The sequence below is a fragment of the Chenopodium album genome, chromosome 10 (genome assembly GCF_948465745.1).
Source record: "Chenopodium album chromosome 10, dcCheAlbu1.1, whole genome shotgun sequence".
Taxonomy (NCBI): domain Eukaryota; kingdom Viridiplantae; phylum Streptophyta; class Magnoliopsida; order Caryophyllales; family Amaranthaceae; genus Chenopodium; species Chenopodium album.
In genome coordinates this window covers 1,921,140-1,939,989 of record NC_137843.1, presented here as the reverse complement: position 1 = coordinate 1,939,989, position 18,850 = coordinate 1,921,140, and the positions used below count along the sequence as shown (strand labels likewise).

General features: G+C 39.0%; 1 protein-coding gene across 1 annotated transcript; it reads right to left on the bottom strand.

Moving 5' to 3' along the window:
* Nucleotides 1-1,575: 1,575 nt before the first annotated feature.
* LOC145561903 (putative cadmium/zinc-transporting ATPase HMA1, chloroplastic) lies at nucleotides 1,576-18,100 on the bottom strand. The gene is made up of 13 exons (XM_081622031.1): nucleotides 17,414-18,100; nucleotides 16,737-16,887; nucleotides 16,403-16,587; nucleotides 15,216-15,362; nucleotides 8,297-8,492; nucleotides 7,932-8,044; nucleotides 5,489-5,730; nucleotides 4,823-4,928; nucleotides 4,508-4,672; nucleotides 3,377-3,593; nucleotides 2,385-2,572; nucleotides 2,214-2,300; nucleotides 1,576-2,123 (listed from the first exon to the last, which is right to left on the bottom strand). Exons 1-13 carry the CDS (start codon nucleotides 17,879-17,881, stop codon nucleotides 1,941-1,943), a joined length of 2,448 nt encoding a protein of 815 aa, XP_081478157.1. The 5' UTR covers nucleotides 17,882-18,100; the 3' UTR covers nucleotides 1,576-1,940.
* Between the last annotated feature and the right edge of the window lie 750 nt (nucleotides 18,101-18,850).

Genomic DNA, 18,850 nt, shown 5'->3' with positions numbered 1-18,850 from the left:
GATAAGATCGTTTTTAAAGATCATTATTTAAATGCGAGTAAGGTTACTTAGTTAAACGTTAACTCGTAAAGCTGTATGTATTATATAGTATACTCGAAAGCATTATCTTTATATACAATATACTTCGTAGTACTCTAAATGAATATATGATACTCTCTGTCTTTTTATAAGCATTTACTTGTAAATATTTTTAAATATTGTTTGGAGATAAATTGATATTTATGGAACTAGTTGTGTTATTAGGAATTTTGAAGAAAAAAAAGTGAAAAATAGGAGTAGAATAATGAAGAAATAAGTGTAACATATATTTTAAAACAGAGAGAGTATTATTTTCAAAATTAATGCTAAGTAGAGTACATTTTTTGAAACGAAATACTCTGTATTTTGTAATAATCAACGCCTCAACAATAAATTTAAATTTACTTCAGTATGAATGCGCATCACAATTTATAACGATTACAATGTTTAATTGATGTAACTACAGGAACACTTAAATAATTTAATTACAATTTGGGGGTTGTAGGGAGAGATCAAGAATGGTATTATCTTGGACCAAGAATCCACCACCCCCACATCTCACAAACATTGGTAATGACTTCAGCATATAAAAATAAAATTGGTAATCAAATAGACCAATTAATTGTGAAATTATCAACATATCGATAACCACCAATTAGCGTATTAATAATAACCAATGACGTGCATTTAAAGTAGCATCACTTCTTCCATTCTTTAAAAAACTTAATATTGAAACAAACCTAACAAAATAAGCAATAACATAGAGATTTGTATGCAGCGGAGAAAATAGTTAATACTCGCATTAGAAAGAGTCAAAGAGTTGTACTTGTTAGATGTACAGAAGTTATAACACAAGATACAGAAGTTATAACACAAGATAATATCGTTACAGGATAAGATATGCAAGTAAGCTCATACATAGAATTAAGGGCGCACCCGATGCAAGGTCTACCAAACAAACAACACAAAATTGAAGAAAAGTTTGACTTTGGAAACAAAGGCCGCATTAAATGCACAAGCAGCACAACTAACATCCTCCCCATAGTATGACATCAATATTTTTCAATTTAAACAACATACACATTTTGATGTTGACATTAAGACGAACACGACTAGGTAAACGGCCAAAACCCCATTAAGATTAACCACACCAACACAAACCTATCACCGTCTTTTGATGTTAACCTTTCAACTCCCAATAAAAACAACATGACGTATTTAGCAGTTGAATAATGAATATCAAATTATCAATAGAATATGCGCGTTCTATTTTCAGACCCACTGTCATCAACTGCTTGATACCAGATTCATTCATCATAATTACGGAGTACTATGTATATCTTTGTTTATCTACTGTGGTGACACTCAAACAGTAAATATTCATCTGTGGTAAAACTGAAAACACTACTACGTAGTTTCAACAACTGTTTGCAACCACAAATTATGGAAACAAATGTACAACAGAAAACTACATGTCTACGACCTTGCCAGGTGGGCGCTGATGAAACTTACATTACAGAAAAAAAAAACTTTCAGAAACTAGAAGCATGCCGAAAATGGAGTAAAAGAGTGAACATAAGAGTTGTATAAATGTTCTTGTGTAGTTACATTCCAAAGCCAACTATTTTGAGGCTGGAATTACATACAATGCAGTAGATAATAGTCATTGACAAGACAAGTTGGCCATTTAATGGCTTCCTGGGTTAGAATAAAACAATAGCAGGTTACTGGAAAAGGACGACCTCTCTTGGAGTCTATTAGACTTTACAGAAGGCAACAGCAAGACCAGAAGAGATATGGGTGGTCTAATTCTAGTTTATATTTTCAATCAATATTTGATTTACAAAATTACTATGGTTGATCAGCATTCACACTATATGACGAGCTTCAAAATGGCTAAAAAATAAGAACAAAAAAGCACCTCATTGCGGATGTGCTATTTGAATGATGCCAGGTGTGGGGACTTCTTGCTGTATTTGCTCTGAAGCAGCTTTGCAATTATCAAGCAAAAGATGTAGGTCTTGCTTCCAAGATTGGGTAGGATCATTCAAAGCGCGTATTGAGTTGGCACAAACAATAAGGGTGCCACCCTCGTGCAGAAGAACCTGCAGTTAGTTACCAAGGGGCAGCAATCAAACTATAGCTAAGGAAAAACAAACAGGAAACAAAAAGCAGTAACAGCAGGTTTTTCTTACTGTTAGCCAAAGTGGAAGAAATCCCAAGACAGATGGAAGAGAGGCCAAAATAATAGCTGATAGTGCTAGGCCTACATTTTGCTTGATCTACAAGAAACAAATACAAACGGAACTAGTGATTGATGGATTGAACGACAAGTAGGCAAAGCACAGCAGAAATGATGTCCATACCAGTGAAGTTGTTTGGCGAGCTTTAGCTATACAAAAAGGAACTCCTGATATGTTGTCTTGGAGCAGAAGGACATCTGAGACAGCTATGGCCGTCGCACTAGCACGTTGAGCAAGTACTATACTGACAGCAGCACCAGCTAATGCAGGGGCATCATTAATACCATCCCCAACCATTATAAGGCCTTCGCCTGTTAAAAAAAAAAAAAAGAAAAAAAAAACAGTCAAGGAAGTACCCAGGATTAAACTAAGGAATGAAAGATTATTCTTTTAAGATTACAGAGCAGATTGTAATCATTGTATTTCTATATTATCACATATCTAGGTAAATGGAGATTTATAAGAAAAAAATTAATACTCGTACAACTTTCAGCAAGAATGATCCATCTAGCAAATGTTTGATGTTAAAGTGAAAAGCAGTTTTGGATGCAAAGAAAGGATAAAAGTGAATCTAGCAATCAAGATCAGAAAGATAGAAGAGCATTGACTATAAGCAGTAACTCAGTAAGGCACACTTTCAAGCAAGTACTTATGTGTTAGGATAAAAATGGCAATTGAAGCTTATAAAAGTTCCACATATTATATTCCAATTATGATGGTGCTAAGCTCACAATGTAGCACATGTAGGCCCAAAAAATATTCAATCTGAACATTTAGGGGTGCTAAGGCTCACAACACAATCATAAAACCAACATGGGAGCGTGGGATTACTATGTCCTTGTATCACATCAAACACTTTACAAGATGGCTTCTACAATATCATCTCAGCATCTGCTCTCTTCATGTGTTTATCCTCACTCTTTCTCTATCAACAAACTATAGGCTGGCTTTCCATTTAATATTAGGAAAGTCCAGAATATGAGCAACAGCTACTCATGTTAAGCAACAGGGGAACAAAGAGCTATAAAAAATGCATACATGACCAGCTAAATATTCTTTTCCACTGGAGCTCATTTCTAAGCCCCTTGCCACAGAGAATCCAACATTATGCTCACCTGTCTCTCTTGATATACGCACTACATGGTTGAGTTTTTCTTCAGGCCTCAAGCCACAGTGAACTTCAGTGATTCCCACAGCATTTGCAACTCTCATTGCACTTGATTTGTGATCACCAGTTAGCATCATCACCCGGAACTTTGCTTGATCCCGCAACCATCCAATGACGTCAACAACTCCAGGCCGTGGTTTATCCTCAAAATGGAATAATGTTACCTAAATGGAGTCCAAGCTAATTTCATCATATAAGAGAAAACACAAAATTTGATACCTGTTAATCTAGTATAACCTATCAGTTCATGGATTGCTTACACTCTAATACCCAACCCCCCCATTACAAAAATTCACCTTGGCAGTAAATTCTGAGATAAAATCATTTGGGGTAGCAAACGTCTAAGGGTTTGCAAAATGCAATGCTCCTTTCCGAATATTGGTGACAAGATAATTTTCAGGCTAAACCCACTGCACACGTAATACATAGAGAGTCTATATAACCAGAAAACCAAGAGAGAGGGCAAGAACAAGAGAAGACAACACCCCAACAGAAAGAAAAAAAAACTTGGACAATAAATACAGAGCATGAGAGATTGAGAGCATTAATCATATATAACCAGAAAACCAAGAGAGAGGGCAAGAACAAGAGAATAAAGAGTCTTTTAGACAACACCCCAACAAAAAAATAAAAAACTTGGCAGTAAATACGGAGCATGAGAGCAAGAATCATATATAGTCACAAACAGTTAAGGTTTATAAAATGCAATGCTCCTCTCCTAACATAGATGCCAAGAGGCCAAACCAGTCAAACTATGCTCAGCACTTCAGCAGAAAGGAAAGGAGAGTGAAAGCAAGAGCACAAGTGTTTCACACAACCAAAATCAACTGTGATCTTTGAAAAAATTGAGCAAAAATAGAATAGGGTGTTTTACTAGAAGCACTTTAGTCTTCATCACCACATTTCTAAATATTTTTATAACTTAAATAGATTGGCATATATGCTCAGATGGAGCATATAGTACCATAGTCAAAATAGTCAAATATTAAACAAATCACCATTTTGGTACTGTTAAGCTGCCACACTTGGACACCTTTATCCAAAGTTATCACAATAAACACAAATCATTCAAAATTACCTTATCATTCACTGAAAGTGCAGCATGAACAAAGTCATTTCCATATGCGGATGTGCTAACAGCTTCCTTTATCTTTTGTGATTCATCTTCATCTTTGCAAAGTGAAGCAATATAATCCACAGAACCTAACGTTGCTTTTACTGGTTCACCTCTTCCTATTCCTGACTAAAAATACTAGAAAACAGTCAGCAAAATAGATAAAAGAAACTAGTGGGAAGTAAAAAAGTGGAAAGCTACTAATCATCATGTGACTCATCCGTGGCAGGGAGGGGAGGGGTTTCAATGTGGAAGCTGTGCTGACACAGAATTCACTACCTCATTGCCAGATACTGTGGCTAAAAGACCTCTGCCAGGTACAGATTCAAAATTTTCAACAGAGACTGAAGGTAGGTCTAGTCCCACACTATGATCAACAATAGCTCTGCACAAGCAAAATCATGTGTTAAAGTATTAAAGGTGAATATTTGCAGAATCAGCAACAGAAAAATAAAGGGATAGGGCATAGGGTAAAAGATATGTAAAGGTGTAGTGCAATGTACAAACCACAAAACCAAGCAAATGAATCCTTTTTTTAACCATATAATAAAACTACGGACATTATATACTCTGAACGGTTTAATGTCTCGCACAATGCTATAAACCAAAAAGAATTTATAGAATATAGCCCAATGTAAAAAATTGACACAGTAAAGTAATATCTCCGTTACTTATTATTTGCGACAATGGGGCAACATTTATAATACATAAATAATTCCTTTGTTGCAAATAATAAAAAACATAGGTACACTAGGTAGTATAAGATTCTTGCACTGTAAAGAAAACTAGGACGAATTCTGTATCCCAAAAAGTTCTATTAAGGCCTATTTTTGGTGATACCATTTAAGTGAATAATTATGATCATTGATGTACATATAAGGAGAGGAGAATAGAAGGCAGAGTTCTTCTATACAGGTTTAGATGTTTATAGTTTAACGACCATACCTTCCAATTGGATGAGTTGTCCCCTTTTCCATGGCAGCTGCAACAGCCAGGGCTTCTTTATCACAAGTGGGAATACAGCAAGCACCAGTTACAGATTTTTCCTCGCCAACATAATGTCCGTGAATTTGTTCAATTGCCTTACATTTGAGCTCCCCAGTGGTCAGCGTTCCAGTTTTATCGAATGCAATAGTGTGGCAAGAAGCTAGAGCATCCAATACATGGCCACCTTTCAGCAGTATACCCTGAAAACAGAAAATTTCCAAAGCAAAGGAGCTTGATATATCGGTCATATTAAGAGATTGATACTAGCATCATAGTTCAACTACAAGCTACATTAAAATAACCATACCCTCTTGAGAGTAATTATGTTATAAGTCATATTTTATGTTTAAAGAAGAGTAAGACAGAAGGAGATTTGGGAGGAAAGGATCCCAAACATCCATCTGTGTTGTACTATACAAGGAAAAGAAGCAAATGAAATGCTACAGAGCATATTTACTAGTCTTGACTCCATATAATAACATGAAACTTGGATTATGATGGAAATTCTAAAGTTTTGCTGAAGATTCCTTTCCCACTCCCATGGATATGATTTGTGAATTTCTCACTCCCATGGGTATGATTTGTGAATTTCTCACTCCCATGGGAATGATTTGTGAATCTTTTGGTCTTGTGGAGAGTTGGTTGACAACATATTCTGTAGGACTATGGGGAAGCATAAGAAAACAACAAGCTCAGTTGCCAGGGTTTTATGTGACAGAAGTTAAATGCTCATCTTGAAGGAAGGCTAGAAGCCTAGAATTGCATGATCAAACACCTGAGGTTTCGTTTCTTGGAAAGGAAAGGAGTAGTGATTCCATAATTGGTTTGGTTGGTAGGGATTAAAACGATTCTTTTGTATAATTGGCTAACAATTGAAGAATTGGAAGTAAGTGGAGAGAATTTACTCTCTGAAGTCTGAATTCCAATGATGAGGTAAGGAAAGGAAAGTAAGATTTTAATGTAACGTCCTTTCTTTTCCTAGTATTTCCTATCAATTATTATAGCCAAGCACAGGAAATTAAAAGTATATGAGCGTTGGTGATAGGACTTCATATAACTACCTTCTATGACACTATTCTTTTAATCAATTACTTTTAAGCTAAGAAAATGACTTGATTTACCCTTAATTGATCACCATACTCCACATTAAACAGTGAGGAATCTGAGGATGGTGACCATCTCACACTTTTTGATAGACAAAAATGTGGATCAATGAAGAATTAAATTGAGCAATTTTTTTTTTTTTTTTTTAACTTGGATGCAATAATTTAACAGGAATTTTTTTTTTCCGTATAGGGTAGTTACATATTAAAGAAAAATACTCCTGTCTCTAAAGTCCTTCACACCTACCATATTCCCCAAAATATTTTAAACATCACTGCTCCAAGTGGACTTGGAAAATTTGAAACCCCTAAAAGAGCAGCAACACCATTTTATAGCCGTTTGTAAAGGTTTGGATGCATAAATATCTATTATACAGGGGTGCCTGCACCAAAGCATCATATATTATGCTCTACTACTTGTTCTCCTAAGCCCTCCTTACCTAAGTTTATTTTGGGATGCTTCTGTTTACAGAAGTTCTGCATGAATCACAGAGCCTCTATCTGCAACAACACAGCATCATACGAGATTCACATAATAAATCCCAAAGTTTTAGAGTTTCTTGAGATGAATATGAAAATGTACTCTATCAGTGCTCATCTATTTCCCTACTGCTCCAATATAAAAAATTAAGGCTTCTACTCAACCATTGTAACCTTCTATAAAGAGTGGACAGTATTTCTCTGATCTAAATAAGAATTAAACCAACCCTATAAAGCTAGGCTACTGAATGAAGGCCTGAGCAGGCGAGCAACAGTTTTTTCTTAAACAAGAAACAATCGCCAAAGCCAATTTTCTATCAACAATTAGTTAGAGAAGGAGGCTTCTTTGTCTATGCATCTCTGTCCTACGCACTTTTAAATCTACAATTTGCCTCTCCATTGGCTCCTTTTAGTCTCTCTTTATCAGATGTCACATGTCTGTCATTATAACAAGCAACCAAACCAAAATCTAAACACTAAATCAGCACCACTTGCAATTACACTCAATAATAATGATTCAGATGGGTCTTATCGTCTAGATGTGTTTGCCAATTATTGCCTTTCCAATTTATGTAATCCAAATTAGGCACCGTTAAGAAGCAATGAGCTTGAAAAAAGAATAAGCCTTTCCTTGTCCTGATGTATTAAAAAAAAAGAAAAAAAAAAGCGCACTTTGTCACGAAGTAGCGTAAAATATGATTTAACCTAGAACTCCATTTACCTGAATTGACAGCAAAACACACTAATAGAGCAATACTGATATTCAGACAATGCAATAGCAAAAAGGCTGTTCAACCAAAAGTAAAAATTAAATCTACCTTCCTAGCACAGGCACTGATTGCAGTAGCATAAGCCAAAGGAGCCACAGCCAAGGCACATGGAGATGCTGCAACCATAAGTCCCAGAGCTCGGTAAATAGATCCCCTGCAACCTATAAAATGTAAATATCATCATCAGAAAATTTTCTGAAAATCTTGGAAGAGAGAAATTTTGATAGCTATCACAAATGAAAAAGGCAGCACACACACACACACACACACAAAAAAAAAAAAAAAAAAAAAACAAAAAAAAAAAAAAAAAAAAATCAATTTGTATACTACAATCATCAACACCATGATCAATACAAATTTAAATAAAAAACCAAAATGAATCAATCTATGTGCACACTTTTCCTACATATTACCTGCTGTGCTGAAAAATGGCCATTTGAAAATAATAGGTCCCATAAGAGCAATTGCAACTGATAAAACCATAACCACTTTACTGTATTGTTCACCAAACTCATCAAGCCATCGCTGAAGCTTTGGTTTATTCTGATGAGCTTCTTCAGTCAACTGCACTATCTTGCTTAACATAGATTCCTTCCATGTCTTTAATGCCTGATTCAAATCTTGATGTTAGGTGGACAACTGAACATATTGCAAAGCAAACAAAGTCAACCAAGACTGACACATGTAGGGGACGGGGAGCAGAATGTTAGAATTGCACTTCAGAGACTTCTAATTTCATGAAGAGGATGTTCCATCAGATACTTGGTTAAAAAAGCAGCTGAATTTTCAATGTCCGACAAATGTATAAAAAGGGAGGCAGAATGTTAGAATTGCGATATCAGAGACTCCTAATTTTGTGAAGAGGATGTTCCATCAGATCCTTGGTTAAAAAAGCAGCCAAGTGGTGTCAAAATTTGTTACAATTGGGGTTTTCTATGCCCCCCCCCCCCCCCCCTCCTCCCCCTTCAAATCTCCAACACAGTAACTCTAGTCTGTGGTTTTAGATGTTTGGTTGGCCTAGCTTTACATTATACATGGAATTTTCTTTCAATTATTAGTTATAATTTTTGTTACATTAACAGCTTCAGCCCTTATAATTTTTCAGCACTGATCTCATTAATGTTTAAACAGGATTTCATGTCCCCTCATTTTCTACAGTCAAAAGTCACCATAAACCAACATAACAAACAGATAGAAAAGGTAAATGTCGAGGAAAGAAAAGAAAGGGAAATATCACCAGCCTTTAATCATTACTACTAACAGAAGCATATCTGCTGAGGATATCCCAGTGGTATCCGCATGACTAGTACTCCCACAGCTTCAATGTTGGAATCTTACTGGAGGGGGTGAGTGACTCTTTCTCCTAGCCTCTACCCTACATTACAAATCTGAGCCTGCACCACCTTAGAGAAACTCCAGGTATTCCACGCATACAGTTATACCAACCCCTCTTCTCTCTCCCCCCGCCCCCCCCCCCCCCCCCCCCCCCCCTCTCTCCCTGCTGGCAGAAAATATAAAAAAGAAACATAGCAGAAGCAATACTAGGTTCAAGGTAGGACTTTAAGGTAATTGTATACAACATTTGATGTAGGAAAATGTAACGAACCAATCAAGGCCGCCTATTGTGCAAACTTACCACAGGAGAAAGCAGCCAATTCAGGAGGGCACAAGCAACACAATCAAACCAAGCACACCGCAAGACAAACAACAACAACAGCTAGTAGCAGGGGACAAGTAATCAGAACAGAGAATTACTTTTCAGAGTTTTATTTTGGCTCCAAGGCAAGAAGACAAAATTAGTTGTTATTAGTAATTAAAGCTTGTCACATGTAGTGTGTAACAAGATAGTTAAATAGCTAGAGAAGGGGAAGGAAACATTCATTCAGAAAAGTACTTGTAATAGCCTAGTAGTATTCTTAGTGTTGTAGAGAACTCTTCAAGCCTTTGGCTAGTAATCAAATCTTCTGTCATCTGCCTATTGCTTCTTGTTTTTCCTTGAATTACTTTGTGTGGAGCGCTCTTCGTTGCATTTGGTATCAGAGCAGGAATGCCGGCGTCAGGAACAAACACCCAGAGAATCGAGGCCTTGGAAGGGCACTTGATAGATGTGGTGGCCAAGGTGAGTGATGGAGAAAATTCCATTCAGGCCATTCTTTCCAAAACAATCACGGAGAGTATGAGGCTCTCCAAAAGACGCTGGCGGAGCAATTTACCAAGCAGCAGGAAACCGAGGCCAGGCGTTTGGAGTTGCGGTTCAATCAGCTCCGGGACGATAACATCCAGCAGGTGGCCTTGGTGAGGCGTGACCAGGAGCGATTCTTCGAGGAAGTTCGCGGAGTGGTGGATACCATTCGTGACAAGGCAAGAACACCGGCGGCAATGGGGGATGAGGCTGAAGCATCCGGGGCCGGAAACATCCCTAGAGGGGTTTTTGGGGCGGAGAACAGCGGAGGCCAGAGCCAGAGAAACACCCATTCAGCCGTTTAGGGGGCACGATCAAGGGGAAAATTTCGAAAGTAGGGGGAATTGGAAGTTCAGGAAATTGGATATGCCCATTTTCTCCGGCGAGGACCCTGATGGGTGGCTGTTGAAGGCGGAGCAATATATTCAGCACTACCAGCTATCGGAGCAGGAACAACTCCAAGCTGCAATGGTGTCAATGGAGGGGGACGGACTGAGGTGGTACCAATGGGAGAATCGTCGGCGGCCGCTACGGGGGTGGGAAGATCTGAAACACCGCATACTCACGCAATTCCGACCGACCAACGTGGGGTCTCTGCACGAGCAGTGGTTGGCGGTGGAGCACACCTCAACTGTGGCGGAGTACCGGAGAGAGTTCATAGAGAAGGCCGCGCCATTTACGGATGTGCCGGAAAGTCTGATGAAAGGTCACTTCGTGAACCGCCTGAGGGAGGATATTCGAGCCGAGGTACGGATGTTGAATCCGTTCACCTTAGAGCAGGCTATGGATTTGGCGACTAGAGTGGAGGAAAGAAATCGGGTTCAAGGTTTCAAGAAATCCAATGGGGTATTTTCTAAGCCCAGTCCATATTCGTTTTTTAACAAGAGCCCAGCTAGCACAATTCTTGGAGGTAGTGGGTCGGCTCAACCTACTCCTTCTCACTCTAGCCCATCAGTAAGTAAGGTCTCCCAAAGCTCAGTTGGATCAATTGGATCTACGGGTTCAACCTCAAATAGAATCACTCCTAGTTATTCAAAATTTTCTAGAGGTGTAAGGAGATTAACAGAGAGGGAGATTCAAGATAAAAAGGCTAGAGGCATTTGCTTCAAGTGTGATGGTAAGTGGGACTTCAATCATGTGTGTCGTGCCAAGGAGTTTAGTGTGTTGTTGGTAGAAGAGGAAGAGGAGATAGAGGAAGGGCACGAGTTTGCCACCATTGAGAATGCTCACGTGGAAGAAGTCGAAGTGCCCGCGTCCATCTCAATGCATTCACTAGTAGGAATTACCAACCCGAAGACAATGAAGTTGACCGGAGAGATTAAGGGCGAGAAGGTAGTGGTGATGATAGACCCGGGAGCTACTCACAATTTTATTTCGTTACAAACGGCTGAGAAGTTGGGAATGGAGGTTGAAGGGAGTGGAGTGTTTGGAGTGTCCTTAGGAAATGGTGAAACCGTAAGGGGGCAAGGCACATGTAAGGGGGTGCACCTCAAGTTGAGTGACAATGTAGAGATAGTCGAGAATTTTTTGCCACTACAATTGGGGAATGCGGAGATCATACTTGGAGTGCAATGGCTTGAAAAATTGGGTACGGTTCTCACAAATTGGAAGACTCAAGAGATGAGTTTCACCTTGAATGGACAAACCGCAATTATTAGGGGGAATCCTTCTTTAGCACGCACCGGAGTCACTCTCAAGGCCATGGTTAAGACCTTGCGCAAGGAAGGAGGTGGATTTTTGGTGGAGTGTAGCCATTTGGAAGGCGTGAGCAGTGAGGTTGGAGAAGAAATTCCAGATTTTTTGAGGGCCGAAATTGAGCAGTTTGCTGAAATTTTTGAGACTCCAAAGGGCTTGCCTCCGAGCTGAGAGCGTGATCATGCAATTGTCCTTAAAGATGGTAGTAACCCGGTGAGCGTTCGGCCCTATCGATATCCTCAATTTCAAAAGGATGAGATAGAGAAGTTAATTGGAGAAATGTTGACCGCCGGAATTATCAAACCATCTACTAGTCCCTTCTCGAGCCCAGTGCTTTTGGTCAAGAAAAAAGATGGTTCGTGGAGGTTTTGTGTTGATTATAGAGCCCTCAACAAAGAGACCGTGCCGGACAAATACCCAATCCCGGTTATTGATGAACTTCTTGATGAGCTCCATGGGGCACAAGTGTTTTCCAAGCTTGATCTCAAAGCCGGATATCACCAAATTTTGGTGAAACCCGAAGACACCCACAAGACGACTTTTCGCACACATGAGGGTCACTATGAATTTTTGGTGATGCCGTTTGGTCACTAATGCTCCGGCGACCTTCCAATCACTCATGAATGAGGTATTTCGCCCTTACTTGAGAAAATTCGTACTTGTCTTTTTTGATGACATTCTTGTTTATAGTCCTAGCAAGGAAGATCATGTTGAACATCTTAGAATTGTTTTAGCTACATTGAAAGAACATACTTTGTATGCTAATAAGAAGAAGTGTGAATTTGGGAAGGGGGAAGTTGCTTACTTAGGCCATATTATTTCTAAGCATGGGGTGGCAGTAGATCAAGATAAAGTGAAGTCCATGCTTACTTGGCCCATACTCAAAACCTTGAGAGAGTTGAGAGGGTTCTTGGGCCTAACGGGCTATTATAGGAAGTTTATTTGTCAATATGCTCATATAGCCCACCCACTCACAGACCAACTTAAAAAAGATAATTTCAAGTGGTCAGAGGAGGCTACTCACGCATTCACAAAGCTCAAGCATGCCATGGCAGAGGCTCCTGTTTTGGCAATGCCCGATTTCCACAAGGAATTTATCGTGGAAACCGACGCCTCGGGGTTTGGCCTCGGCGCCGTCTTGATGCAAGAGGGACGACCAATTGCGTTTTACAGCAAGGTTTTGGGGTCATCGAGCCAGGGAAAATCGGTGTATGAGAAGGAATTAATGGCGGTGTGTCTTGCGGTACAGAAATGGAAACATTATTTGTTGGGTCGTCGATTTATAGTGAGAAGTGATCAGCAAAGTTTGAGATTTATCACTCAACAACATGAGGTTGCAATGGAGCATCAAAAATGGATCCGCAAGCTAATTGGGTTTGATTTTGATTTACAATACAAACCCGGCACCGCAAATCGAGTTGCGGATGCCCTCTCGAGGCGTGGTGGTGATGAGGTAGAGTTTCGAGCACTTGTCAGTACACGGGGAGTGAATTGGGCTTCCTTGGAGTCCGAAATTGAAAATGATGCTCTGCTTAAATCGATCAGGGTAGGAATTGAGGAAGGAACAGGGGCAGAGGGTTATTGTATTGAAGGAGGGAGGCTATTGTACAAAGGAAGGGTGGTGATTCCGAGAAATTCCAGCATCAAAGCCACCTTGATGCGGGCTTACCACGATTCGGTGGAAGGTGGACATGCGGGGGAGACAAAGACTTTCCTTCGAATGGCAGGGGAATGGTTTTGGCAAGGTATGAGGCGGGATGTCGCGGAGTATGTGAAGGCTTGTGATGTTTGCCAAAGAAACAAACATTCGCAACAAAATCCGGCAGGGTTATCACAGCCGCTGCCAATTCCGGGGGAGGTATGGGAGGACATAACCATGGATTTTATAGAGGGTCTTCCGCGGTCGAAGGGTGTTGATAGATCGGCTATCTAAGTATGCTCATTTTATTGGGTTGCGCCACCCCTTTTCAGCATTGACGGTGGCCGAAGCTTTTGTGAAAGAGGTGGTTCGGTTACATGGGTTTCCGGGGAGTATCGTGTCTGACAGGGATAGGGTGTTCTTGAGCTCATTTTGGAGAGAGTTGTTTCGGTTGCAGGGCACGGATTTGAAGAGAAGCACCTCCTATCACCCCCAAACCGACGGTCAATCGGAGGTGGTCAATAAAGGACTCGAGACTTACCTTCGGTGCTTTGCGGGTGATCATCCTAAGGCATGGGCTAAGTGGCTACCGTGGGCTGAATTCTCTTATAACACGGCCATTCATTCTTCCACCTTGATGTCTCCTTTTCGGGTGTTGTATGGTAGAGATCCCCCAAAGCTTATCAAGGTGAGTACGAGTGGGTCTCATGTGGGCTCGTTGGATGAATTCTTGAAGGAGCGTGACTTAATGCTTGATGAGCTTAAGTTAAATTTAATTCGGGCTCAATTTAAGATGAAGAAATATGCGGATGTGAAGAGAAGGGAAGAAGAATTTCAGTTGGGTGATTTTGTGTTTCTAAAGCTAAGGCCTTACAGACAACGCTCGTTGGCCAAGAAACCTTTTGAGAAGCTTGCTGCATGCTTCTATGGGCCTTTTGAAGTCGTTCAACGCGTGGGTAAGGTGGCATATAAGCTAGCATTGCCTGATCAGTGTCGCATCCATCCTGTTTTCCATGTGTCACAACTTAAACGCGCAATTGGCAGCAACCCGAGCTCTCCCACTATCCCTGATCAGATCACACCCGAGTTGGAATTGGAAGTCGAGCCTGAGAGTATCCTTGATAGTAGGCTGCTACAAGGGAAGTCAGTCGTGCAAGAAGTGCTAGTGAAGTGGCGTGGACTACCTGACTTTGAGGCCACTTGGGAGGAGGCTAATTCGATCATTGATCGTTTTCCCGACTTCCACCTTGAGGACAAGGTGGTGCTTTGGGGGGGGAGTATTGTAACGAACCAATCAAGGCCGCCTATTGTGCAAACTTACCACAGGAGAAAGCAGCCAATTCAGGAGGGCACAAGCAACACAATCAAACCAAGCACACCGCAAGACAAACAACAACAACAGCTAGTAGCAGGGGACAAGTAATCAGAACAGAGAATTACTTTTCAGGGTTTTATTTTGGCTCCAAGGCAAGAAGACAAAATTAGTTGTTATTAGTAATTAAAGCTTGTCACATGTAGTGTGTAACAAGATAGTTAAATAGCTAGAGAAGGGGAAGGAAACATTCATTCAGAAAAGTACTTGTAATAGCCTAGTAGTATTCTTAGTGTTGTAGAGAACTCTTCAAGCCTTTGGCTAGTAATCAAATCTTCTGTCATCTGCCTATTGCTTCTTGTTTTTCCTTGAATTACTTTGTGTGGAGCGCTCTTCGTTGCAGAAAACTCCAATGAAAAACAGTACCCAGTAATAGTTGCTCAGAGAGAATACATAATTTTTGAGAGAGGAATAAGGCAATGCAAAAGAAAGTTGAAGCGGTACCTTTACTACCAGCATGCCATCCAAGTTCCTAGCACCCCCAGGAATACGGTCTTCAACACCTCTTTCTATTGGTTTCACTTCCCCTGTCAAATGCTCAATGGTGATAGTTGACCTTCCTTGTGATACTACAGAGTCCACAGGTACAAACTAACCAAAAAGCAACATGCCTTGTCAGCGTTTCTTAAATTCATATCTTATTTAAGAAGGAATTCTAATTTTAGACATATAGGGAAAAAGGGTAGTCAGATCTTTTAAACTATCAACAAAGGGTATTCCCATTAACACATAATGCATTCATACTACATTAAGCATACAACTTCTAAACAACAAACAAGATGATTTCTCTATATCTATGACCTAGTAGGCTGCTAATCTGTACCTAAAATCTGAAGAGAGCTTCTATGGACATGTGTCCCCCTCTCTTTTTCATTTTTCAAAACAATCTCCCCTTATTTTTAAACTTCATTAAAATTATAAAAAATTAAAAAAAAAAAAACACTTTTACAATCTTTCAATTACCCACATTACTACCAACAAGACGTGAAGACGTAAAAGATATTCTTATAGTTGTCATTCCTATATACAGTTCGTGCATTGAATGGAGCTAAAAATACTTATATAAATTAATCTTTAGTATTTACTTTTATTACTTTATCCCATTCGTGTTGTATGAACTGTATTAATTTCCTTTGCTAAAGTTTTCTCATACTTTTATGTTTTTTGTTCCAACGTTTTAACCACTCCTTTAAACTTAATTAAATTTTATTCTTGTCTCTCTTTAAAAACTCCCTTAAATTTTCTAGGATGCTCTTTCTTTTGTCACATTACTCACCTTTTTTCACACTCTCTCAACTGATTATCTTGTTATGTCTCTTTCTTTACATCGTACGGTTCCTTATGATGATTCATGTTAGCCGACCCCAAATCATTTTGGGACTAAGGTTGTTAATATCCATTGACAGAGCAAGCCTTCATTACACGCAATTGCCAAAGCTGGGCATTGATGGCAGCAGTTTATCTAGAGTCCTAGATTCAGAAATCCAAGCAACCAATTGAACACAAAGACAGGAAATCAAATGACGGAAGTCCATGCACAAATGCCATCACATAACACAGCCATAACAGAACAACCCAATTTCATGAAGTGCTTTGGGTTGGTGGAAATTGAGCATACATCATGGACATACCTCACCAGCTTGAACCAATACAAAAGAGCCAACAGCTATTTCAGTCACAGGGACCTTCTTGTAGGATAAAGAAGAGAGATTAGGTGTCTTATTCTTGTCCACATCAAGAACAAGTGCAGAATCTGGATAAGTTTCCTTCAGCTCTTTGACATCAACCATTGAGCGACTCGTAAAATATTCTTCAGCTGCATTTATAATAATCATATGAAAAGTCACCAAAAATGATATCATAAAGGGGTGAACACAAACTATATCCCCAGACACCCAGGGTCCACAGCCAGGAAACCGAATTTAGGCACATGGAATGTATAATCTACATTAACAACCATACTACCTATATGAGCCAAATTAAACATAGCAATGAGCAGACCGCCTTCCAAGGAGTTCCCCATAAATACCGATGCAAAGGCGGCAAGAGCCATGAGGACATGAATGTTAACTTTTCCACCAGAGATATCAATAAGAGCATCTAGTGAAGCTGAAACCTGACATACAAACCCCAAGTAATAATCAAATTCAACGAGGCAAGAAGAGAGAAAAAAATAAAAATAAAATAACACCAGGACCAACTGTCCCTTTAAACAAAGGAACTACAAAGCAGAAGTTTAGAAAACAGCAAATGTGACACTCAATAAGGTAAAAGGTTCCTGTATTTGTATCTTTTCTAAAATCTTCTATGAAAAGAATTAGCTGCAGAATTTAATTATTTCACTTTTGAGAAGGAGTACTCACATTGCTCAAATGCATTAGCATTACTGACATACTAAATTTACACTAAGGATTGCTTTGATCATTGACAGAACAAATATCAAATACATAAGGATTCCTTTGATCAATGACAGAACGAATATCACAGCTAAGACATTGAAACAAGGCAAGCATACTCCAGCATTAACAACACCTATCAACGCATAATTTTATCATGCATTCCTAAATTAATACGAAGAAATATATTAAAAAGCGTAATCAGATAGATATCAACGAAAATAAAGAAGAAGAAGAAATGATTACCCCAACAAGAGGAAAACCGAGGATAATGAAGGCATTTTGCAAGGGTTTAACAACAGGTTTCGGAACCAAGTATGGAGAAACAGCAGCAGCAAGAAACAGCCCCATTGCACAGCAACACAATTGCATGTTCTCCCTCAAGAAATTGGCTAAGTCCACCCATCCTATCGCCTTCGCAAACCGTAACACCCTTTCCTGAGACTTGCTCAACTTCACTTCACCACCTCCGTGATGATGATGGTGATGGTGGTGATGGTTATGGTGATTATGATCATCATGGTGATGATGATGATGAGTTGCGCTGGATTTGACTGTGCATTTGCGGAAATTGGAGGTAAATGAGGGGCGATTGAGGGGAGAAAAGTAGGGTTTGTGACGAATTTTTGGGGAATTATTGCGGAAAATTGCGAAATTAGGGTTGTAATTTAAGGATTGGAGGCCATTAGAAAAGGGAAGAGTAAAAGCTTCCATTGTTTTGATGATTGAAGAAATTGAGAAGGTTTCAGAGAAATCGAAGAAGAAGCATTGTTTTGCAGGTGAGAAGGAATAATCTCTCTCCTAGTTTCTCTCTCCTCTGGTTCAAGTTGATGAAGAATTGCAGAAAGGTGAGAAGAAAGTCAGTGAAGAAGCAGAAGATGTTGCAATGGAGACCACACTATGTGCTGCTGATGTGCACATCTATTTACTTGCTAACTTGCGCAGATTTGTATATATTGTTCAATGATTTGTTTGAGTTAAAACCAAAAAAGTTTTGTTTTTGGACACGCAACTTTTACGGTGCATTATTGTCTAATTACCGAGCATTTTTATAGTCGTATATGTAATTAGGAACTATAAACATTAGACGGTCCTTGTGTCCTTTAAGTAATTTAAAAAGCGATCTTAAATGAAATAGCGTAAAGTAAATCGGTTTATATGGTATAGTAGCAGTTTCTTGCTATTGTATTGGAAGATCTTAATGTTATTAGCAAAGTAAATTCTAGGAAAAAATTGACATTTAAGAGGTTTTCAGAGTGAATTTTGCTTAGTCATCAACTTCTCACAGAGTATGAATTATGCCATTACTTAAAGAGCATGCTGGTTATAAATCACACAAAGCATGCAAATTATATCCGGAGTACTTGTTGCTAACTTGCTACTCATATATCCCATTTCACCATTTGTATATGTAGTGTACAATACTTATTTAACTAGGTTCATTTCCGTGCCATGCATGGTAATTTTCAATAAGTATTACTTAAACTATCATTATAATTAGTTTTTTTTTTATATATAAACAAAATAATTTAAAAATATAGTTGGTAAATTTTGATCAAAATAAAGGATTACGAAACATATGTTAGATAGAATTCATATAAAATGACGTAGAAAATTATCAAAATTAGGTTAAGAATATTTTTTATATTTGTAGCTATACAAATATATTTATATTAAAGGTAT